The sequence below is a fragment of the Papilio machaon genome, chromosome 6, assembly GCF_912999745.1.
Source record: "Papilio machaon chromosome 6, ilPapMach1.1, whole genome shotgun sequence".
Classification (NCBI taxonomy): Eukaryota; Metazoa; Arthropoda; class Insecta; order Lepidoptera; family Papilionidae; genus Papilio; species Papilio machaon.
The window spans coordinates 6,236,780-6,246,448 of NC_059991.1; the positions used below are offsets into that span (position 1 = coordinate 6,236,780).

General features: G+C 31.2%; 1 protein-coding gene across 1 annotated transcript; it reads left to right on the forward strand.

Annotated features, from left to right (window-relative positions):
• Positions 1-395: 395 nt before the first annotated feature.
• LOC106714747 (antichymotrypsin-2) lies at positions 396-4,858 on the forward strand. The gene is made up of 13 exons (XM_045678425.1): positions 396-465; positions 927-1,031; positions 1,446-1,598; positions 2,023-2,223; positions 2,445-2,588; positions 2,781-2,920; positions 3,095-3,238; positions 3,326-3,529; positions 3,611-3,709; positions 3,862-4,002; positions 4,093-4,308; positions 4,425-4,569; positions 4,728-4,858. Exons 1-13 carry the CDS (start codon positions 405-407, stop codon positions 4,856-4,858), a joined length of 1,884 nt encoding a protein of 627 aa, XP_045534381.1. The 5' UTR covers positions 396-404.
• Positions 4,859-9,669: the final 4,811 nt, after the last annotated feature.

Sequence of the window (9,669 nt, forward strand, 5' to 3'; positions counted from 1 at the left end):
GATCATTCGTATCAACATATCAAAGGTACACGTGTAATCAAAATTTGATGTTATATTTTATTGTTTGTAATTACACATGTTAAAAAAAATAGTTCGTGGTTGATCATAAAATTAGTTTTCTATAAAATAATAAAAAATAAATAACAAGTTTATTTGCATAATATTAAACATGTTCATGGTTGTCACTGAACGAGAAATACACGCTGGCTTTTGTTTAATTAGTTTAAAATAAGAAGTGAAAGATAATAGGTATTTAGAGCTAATATTAAAAGACAATAACGGTACCGCCTGTTAATATAACTAATAAAATAATTACTTTTCGATACACGATGTTATAACAGTTGCACGAAACGCTATAAAAGTCGTAAAGACCTTGAAACAGTAGCAGGTGATAATTGAATACAATGTTGAAAACACTCGTAATATTACAGCTCGCAGCTAATTTTTTAGCAGTGTTATGTTCAGGTATGGATAAATAAAATAAATTGTAAAATAACAAATAATTTATAACATACAAAACACTTCGATATTTGTAGATTCATTAACAATTGATTCTGTCTAATCTTTCTATCTATGTAATTGTTTATTAGTTGAAATCAACCAGTATTCGTTTGATTTCAACTAATTTTATCAACAACACGCTCTGACGGCTTTTGATGTTGTTTGTAAAAAAGGATTGGTGTATTGGTGCATTATTTTCATTATGTATCTACATAATATGTTATCATGCATTAGATTTTTTTAAAACATAAAGAAAAATAATATATTTGACTATGAAATTAGAAGAACAAAATAATTCTATCTGAGTCTCGTCCGATCGAATATAGTGGATCGAATATCTTTTCTGTGTGCAAAAGTAAATTATCTTAATTTAATTGTATAATGAACTAAGCTATTTAATCTAATTTAACTACATATTTTAATAGATGGCGCTTCTTACCAGTCTTCTGATTTTGCCTCAATTTCGTCATCTGTGTCGAACTCGTATTCACAGAGTTCTTCCTACGTGTCGTCCGATAATTACGGTGAAGGTATGGTTAATTTTATTCAAAGAGATTGAAATGTAATGCTTGTTATAGAGCGGACATTAGAAAAAAATTGTTTCAAAAGTTTTAAGCAAATTCGCTATTTGTCATTGAATATATGTCACGTTTTTTCGTGTCAAACGACATTGTAGCTATAGTACATATTTTAAATTGTATATTTACGTATCTATAAAATATCTTTAATTTTATTAACCTAAACTGAACCCTGCTTGCAATGTAAAGTTCATAGTGGCATAGAGTAAGCTAAAAGTACTATTAAAAACCTTTTGTGGAGTAACACATAGCAGATGACATTAGTATCTTTACATTTTCCTTTTTTTACATGCATACATAGATTAGTCAATATTAAAATTAAAATATATCAGTTATCAGAATTATTATTTAGGTGTTTTTGTGTAGATGCACCAGAAAACGTGTGCGATGAACCCCATGAATATTACGAAACTTGTGAATCAAGCGCTGAAGCTGCAGACGATTTATGCGTTGTAGGCTGTCGTTGTGAAAGTAATTACGTTCGTAATGATAAAGGCAAATGCATTGTGAAAAATAAATGTAAGTAATATAACCATCCACCATACTATCGTACATATCGTATTCATAATTAATACTTTCATTAACACAGATCTCAGTTTATCCCTTCTCAGTCGATTAAAGGTAGGCAACGCATCTGCGGTTGTAGATGTCTATGAGCAGCGGTTGCTTCTCTATTTCAGGTGGCCATTTGCTCGCTTGCCATCTTATAAAATAGACAAAAACAGACTTTCAACTAGCGCTACTTAGTTTCAACGAACACTTACAATTCATTTGTTTTGTCTTTGTGTAAAATTCCGGTACTCCTACGCACTATAGTTATACAACAATTGGTTGCTTCATACTATGATATTTTAATATAACTCTGATGATGGGACGTTAAGAAATCTGTTACTTGTTATTTCCGAGGTAAGACTAGGTGTATAAAGATATTGTATTTTTCCAGTTTGCCGACGCCAGTTTGAAACATTTACTGATTGCGTTAATGGAGGATGCGACAGACGCAATTGCTCGGAACTTAAACGACCTGCTATTTGTATTGATGTTGTTAGGAATAGTTGCATTCAGGGATGCGTATGCAAGAAGAATTATTTACGAAACGTCCACGGTTATTGTGTCCCTGTTAACAATTGTCCGGAAAGGAAAGGTGAGTACTCCCCTTAAATAATAATTTTTATAATCAAATTAAAAGAAAAGGTTGGGAAATGGACGAAGTCTAGAATATTTTTTTCGGGACATACATATATTAAACATTGCACCAGTAGAACGAGTTATTCCTGTTTAGCTGCTGCAGATTCCGCAACTATCGTTGCTTGAACAGTTTTTTCCTTACTAATCCTGTGAGTGATATACGTATTTTAATCATAGATCCAAAATGTCGAGGTGTAAACGAATATTACGAAAATTGTGCATCTGCTTCTAATTGCGAAACATGTGAAAAGGGTTGTCATTGTGTACTGGGCTACGTAAGGAACGATGAAGGGCAATGTGAAGTAGACAAAGCACAGTACTGTAAGTAAAATTTATTTTAATTACAAGAACATTGAAAGTCATAAAAGATTAATTATCATAAATATTGGAAATGTCTTTGCATCTATTTTAAAATTTGCATACATTTTTAAAATTTTGTTATGATTATTATGGAAAATCCAATGTACTTCATCAAATTAATGAGTTTTATTAAAGTATTGTCAAATTTTATAGCCTCAGCCACTGAAACTTCGACAAAAATTACAACAGATGTTCCAACAACAGTAACTCCGGCACCCGCTGAAGTAGATGCGGATAAAGCTTTAGAGAAAATTTTAGATGCGAACACGCATTTTACGCAATCATTTTTACAAGTGAGTAACAAAGTCAAAAATTACTACATGGTATATAAAATGATATTATGTGAAATATTTTGCAAATTGTATAAAATATACGAGTCAGTTGTGAGTTGCAGAAATCTACTAGCCTCTGCCACTGTTATTACTGCTATAAAATATGCCCCTTAAATAATAAATCTTCATTTACAGTTCAAAACAAATGAAAATCCCGAAGATAGTTTTATAGCCTCACCTTTTTGTGCACTGATACCGCTAGCAGAAATTGCTTTATACACAATTGGGAAGTCCTTTGCGCAAATTACAAGTGTACTGAATGTCACTAACAAGGATGAGGTATTTAATATTTCAGTACGAAAAATAATTGAAATGACGAATAAAATTATTACTACTTAAATCTTAACGGAATCTTCGTTTTAACAGATTCGTCAAGGAGTGAGAAGGCTTTTAGATAATTTCAAATTACCTAAGAATGTAACACTGAATTTGGCTCAAAAAATATATGCCAATAAACAATTTGAATTGAGTGATGCATTCAAACACGACACAGAAGTGTACTTTGATGCTGAAGCAGAAAATTTAGATTTCAGTCAGCGGGCGTCAGCGGCGAAAACTATAAACGATTGGGTATGTACGACTCGTATGTCCTATATTTAGAAAACAAAAAAGGCATCACACGACCTCTAAAGAATAAATAACACATTTCAGGTGAAAGCGCAAACAAATGGACTCATACCAAATCTTGTCGACGAAAGTTTGTTGAGCGATTTGACACGATTGGTTTTGGTAAATGCTATTTACTTCAAGGTAAGTAAAGAATCTGCGACAGTGGTATGATGGTCGCCAACTTGCGATAGGGGATGATACCCAAAGAAGATAAAGTAAAACTGTTAAATAAAATTTATAAAAACAAGTATTTGAAGTTAGTTGAAACTCTATTTTATACATTTTTTTTTCAGGGTAATTGGTTCCGACCCTTTGACCCGAAAAATACGAAAAAGAAAGAGTTTTTCATGACCAAAGATAAAAATGGGACAGTCGACATGATGTATCAGAAAGGCTACTTTAGATATATGGAGAGTCCAACACTAGAAATAAAGGTACGAATATTTTAAATCATGTAATCAAAGCAAATTGAAAAACGAACTATCAAGTAATGCAAAGATAATCGGTATTTTTTTGAATTGCAGGCATTGGAATTATTATATAAAGATAGAAACTATAGTCTTTTATGTGTGTTACCAACATCGACGGACACTTACTCTCTAGAGGGCCTGGCACAAAAGCTACAAGATCCTCAAACTTTTAAATCTATAATTGATGAATTGCAAAACCAAGAAGTTAACGTATATTTACCGTCAATACAAACATCAACCACTACTGATCTAACGAAAGTATTTAAAGCTGTAAGTATTTCATATAAACTATCCTTTTCTGACGCCAAAGTGAATTAAGATCAATTAAACTAAAGTTTCCAGCCTAACTTTTAAATTAATGAATACATAAAGAGATATATTTCTAGGTAAATATCACCGAAGTGCTGAACCCTAATAACACAGATATGGTCGGAATACTAAAAGTGTTTCAGCAACTCTATGTGTCTGCAGCCGTTCAAAAAGCAAAGGTTGTTATCAATGAACTTGGTTCCGAGGCAGCCGCAGCAAACGGTATGTTTTATCATTGTATTAAAGAAACATTTATTCCTACATTAGAGTCGTATGATTACTTAAGCAAACTCTCACTAATGGACATGGTCAATGAAAAATTAATAATTCTGAGTACAGATTTGTAGATTCGTATCAATGTTATGTTATTTTCTTCACAGTTATAACAGTCGGCGTTACTTCAGTGATGATAACTGAACCAAAAGTTTTTGAAGCTAATCGTCCTTACTATTATTTTATATTAAACCAGAGAAAAAATATTCTTTTCTGTGGTGCCTACACTGGGGCATAGTGTTATTGTATTGTCGTCCACAATACATATCTGATTTCGATTAAACAATATATTATTTGCAAATAAACTTATTTCTTTATCATTAATGTCTAACGCATTATTACTAACCAATCTATATTTCAAATACTTCTAGGATTTTTAGATGCTACATTGTGTAGGTTATTCTTATTGTATTTAACTTAAAGTTAGTGACATAATTTTAATAACAAAGGGTATAATTTTTATTTGCAGCTGTAGTCATCACTACTAAAGCATTACCTCTTCCAAAGCCAGAACCAAAATTATTTGAAGCAAATCGTCCTTACATTTACTTTATAAAAGATCAGAAGAATATTTTGTTCTGTGGTGGTTTTACTGGCACATGATATTTTTTTGTCTAAATTCTTTTATTGACATTAAACGGTATTAAATAAAAACATGAAACACATTTTATTTAAGCTGTGTAAATATAATTATGATTATAAAAATATATTTTAGGCCAAAATAGTTTTCAAACGAAAAAAACGATAAATTATTTTTAAGTAAGGGCTTACATTGCATTTATCACCAAGATGTTCGACCGTTCGACAGTAACACATGAGACGAAAACAAACGGATGATTTTTTTGTATTATGATATAGAAACAGACTGAAGTTACTTGTCAATCCTTCCTATCAATTCAAACATATTTAGATCAACTCTTACATTAGTATAGTTAATAAAAGACGCCCAGGAAACGTTTTAATGAAATTTTCTTCTGTTACACGTCTTGGCTAGATGAAAAAATGTTGGTCGAGTTAGTTTCGACCTTTTAGTGTCAACCCTTTCAGCATTTCAGCATCAATTTTTTAATAAGCATTAAGCGCACAAATTGTTAATTTCCCAAAAAATATTTTTGATGTGTTAATTAGTAATTGTTATATTTTCTTTACAGCTGTAGTCATCAATGCTTTGTCTGCGATGGTTGGCGAACCTAAAGTTTTTGAAGCAAATCGTCCTTATTTTTATTTCATAAGATCTAATAAAAATATTATCTTTTGTGGGTCAAATACTGGAACATAACTTTCATAAGATCTTTTACTTTTATATTTAATATGTTTATGCCTTGCGTTGTGAATGAAATGTCAAAGTTTATTTTAGAATAATTATTTACATTATTAATATACCTTTCTTACTTTAAATTAAAAAAATGTCATAATTGAATCATCTAAGGACGTAACAATCAAAAATAAATATTAAATCCAATCAAATGAGTCGATAGAACACACTGTATAGTAGCTAGATAGTAGCTATACAGTGTGTTCTGTAAACTATAGGCTATGTTATTGAATACGATTAGTTCATACTAATTCATCATAATAATCTATGACTCGATGAAAAATTGAAGATGCATTAATAATTTCGTAACATTTCTTCCATTTCTGTATTGTTTTATAATTAATAGATATTGTTATTATTATCAGTTTATTAATTTACTTAATTATTTTGTATTAAATATTGATGCATTTTATTTTACAGCAATAGTGATCGGCACAAGAGCTACACTCAATAAACAACCTAAAGTGTTTGAAGCTAATCGTCCGTATTATTACTTTATAAAAGAAAAAGAAAATATTATTTTCTGCGGATCATATACTGGGACATAGATAATTTTATTTTGACACGTTTCAAGAAAAAAATGTGTTAGTTTAATATCTGAGTTACATTAAAATGTGTTACAAAATAATTTAGATGATATGTTGTCTATTTCAATAATAATTACTTAAGTTGTTACTTATTATAACATTCAGAATAATTAACTACTTAAGTGTATTTTGAAAACTTACCACAGTATCAAAAAACTTACCTTAACCTGTATAATAGAAATCAATCCTGATATACAGTAGACGTAATACTTGAAAATGTACTGTTCTATACTAATCTATCTATACATATAAAAGAAAGTCGTGTTAGTTACACTATTTATAACTCAAGAACGGCTGAATCGATTTGACTGAAAATTGGTGGGCAGGTAGCCAGGAAACGGACATAGGATAATTTTTACCCCGTTTTCTATTTTTTTTATTCCGCGCGGACGGAGTCGCGGGTAAAAGCTAGTTTAATATAAAATCATATAGTATCAACAAATCATGAAGAGAAATCACGAGCATGAAGAATGTCGCATTCAGGGGAAGAAATATTTAGTTTTACAACACCCTTTGTTAGATAAAAGCATAATAATTGACTCAAAAAGTACCAAAAAAACATGATAAGTAGCCTATGTCTTCTTCCAGACTATGTTCGACATCTGTGCCAAATTTTATCAAGATGTATTGAGCCGTTCCGTACCTTCAATCAAACATCCATCCATCCATCCATCTAAACATTCGCATTTATAATGTTCATATGAAGTACGATATATCTATAAGAAATTTGATTTGTCGTCTTCATAGTATGTTTATTTCACAAGATCCCCTGTATTCCATTGATCAGTGTCTTTACAAAGTTTTGACTTTTTCTGGGAATGCTCAATTAAAAGTTACTCGGTTTACCAATACTTTGAAATAAATAAAACTCGTGCTTGTTCACGTTGTACATGCGGTCGCGGGGGCACTACTTAGGGCCTTCGCACACAAGACAACGTAAGTATTCGAAACCCGGCGAATGTAGTCGCTAAACGACTTTGGCAGTATAATTTCTAAAACTTGTATAATTAACCTTTTTGTCAAGATCATCTTGAGAAAAGTCGCTGCAATTTTCAAGATGGCGGAGCAATAAAGTTGACATGCAGTCTCTATGCCTGCACCGGCTGAATAAACGATTCACGTCGACGACTCAATGTTGTCTGTACGCGTGTGTGCGTGCGCTCATCGCGATACTTGCGACGCAAGTATCCAATATTAGTATTAACAATTTACATTGCATTGGTTATGAAGGGCCTTAGACCGTGCGATTCTTTAGTGAACACTTGCATATTACATCATAATGTATTTTTTATTTCGCGCCCGCGACCGCTACGCGTGTCAACATGAACAAGCAGTGCAACACGTGTTAAAACTTTGAAAACTACGTTTATTTATTTCTATGGTAATGAAATATAAATACGGCCATAGATTTAAAAAAAATCCTTCAAAACTAGAAAATTAGTTTAGCTATAAGTGAATATTTACAATTCCAGATTTTAGGCTTTGTTTTCAAAGATATATGATAATGCATAATCAATCTCCCAAAAGGATTGTACTTTAGTACTTCTGTTGCGAACAATAAATATGAATATATAGTGGCAGACTTAGTATTGAGACGGGTGCTCCCAGGGGCAAAGCTTGTGATATTCTCAAGGAACTTTCCTCGTAAATTCTCACCGTATATGATGCTTGTTTTGCATTATACAAGACTTAGTTGGCTTTGTTCCACATGTTTGACAGGTAAGTCAAAATATATAACCTTTATTGTTCACTATTTAAAGTTCAACAAAACACAATTTGATTAATTACTTTAATGCATTAATTTAGTTCAAAGGTGCAGTTCATATTTATAATCTACTATTCAATTGACGAATTTAAATTAATTTAACAACAAACTGTGGTAATCTAAAGTTAAGAAAATTGTCATAACGTTTATATCTAAGAATAGTTAAAAAAAACTTAATTTGTTTTGACTTTGAACAAAAGAGCGTTTTTTTTTCATATTTTATAGTTTTGAGAATATTAATTGTGAGAACTTGAAAATCAAAGGTAAATAAATAAGTTGAAAACAGTTAAAAATAAACAGTATAATGGCCTATTATACTATATTATAATGCGCAAAATTACGATTGGTATTATAGATTTGCATGTTTGAGGCTATTCTGATAGCTTAAATCCAGATAAGATATTGTTTTCCGTAACGACTTCATAGAACGTTAAATCTGAAGTTAAAGCATCTCGGGCACGATATGTTTTCAATCGATAAAGCATTGGCCCATAACGTTGAAATTTACTGCGATATCTCACAAGATAGGAGATTGTGTTGCTTTGCTACTGACTACAAAGTTTACAATCTAACATACACTAATATTATAAATTATAAATAGGAATGATTTGTATTTTTGTATGTAACAAATAAATAGTTTAGAAGATATCATGATTATAAACAGTAAAGGTGACGAACAATAAAAAACAGGTAAAAGGTAAGGTAAAAAACAGCTCATTCTTTTATCTCAGCTTCATTTTTTTACTAACAGGACGGAATAAGTTCTCTTTACCGAACTTAGGACGAAATGCATTTTATTTACTGATCGTGGACGGAATCCGTTCTCTTTAATACCTGCTGTAGAAAATAATTTTTCTTAACGGATTGTGACACAGAATCTGTTCTCTTAACTGACTATGGGACGAATTTCATTATCCTTGCTAATCTCAGGATGGAATACGTTTTCACTACTGTCTATGGAAGGAGTAATTTCTGTCTTCTGACAATAGGACTGATACCATTTTTTTTGCTCGCGGGACGGGATTCGTTTTCTTTACTGAACGTGGGACGGAATCCATTCTCTTAGATCGCGAAATTGAACTTGACATCTTAACGATCGATGTTGATTACTATCTTATTCCCTAATGACGTTAAATATCGCGAGGAAAGTTTAATTTTAAAAACAAATTTTAAATTTAAATCAGGTAGAACTTGAATATATGTGCTTCTATTTCCAAGTACGACGAGCTTATCTCATCTCATACATTTTTAAGCAGATAAATGGAAGAGGCCATAATACATATAAAGGTATCCAAGTTTCGTTAGTTACTATTTTATTTCATAGGATCGAATATGAGCGTTTTAGTTTTTATCGTAGAATTTGTTAAGAATTCAACTTTTAA

Bases quoted from the DNA above. Each gene is read 5' to 3' on its own strand.
- LOC106714747 (XM_045678425.1), top strand. From the start codon at position 405: ATGTTGAAAACACTCGTAATATTACAGCTCGCAGCTAATTTTTTAGCA. The intron at 1,599-2,022 runs GTAAGTAATATA...GTATTTTTCCAG, and splicing joins ATGCATTGTGAAAAATAAAT to TTTGCCGACGCCAGTTTGAA. The intron at 2,589-2,780 runs GTAAGTAAAATT...CAAATTTTATAG, and splicing joins AGTAGACAAAGCACAGTACT to CCTCAGCCACTGAAACTTCG.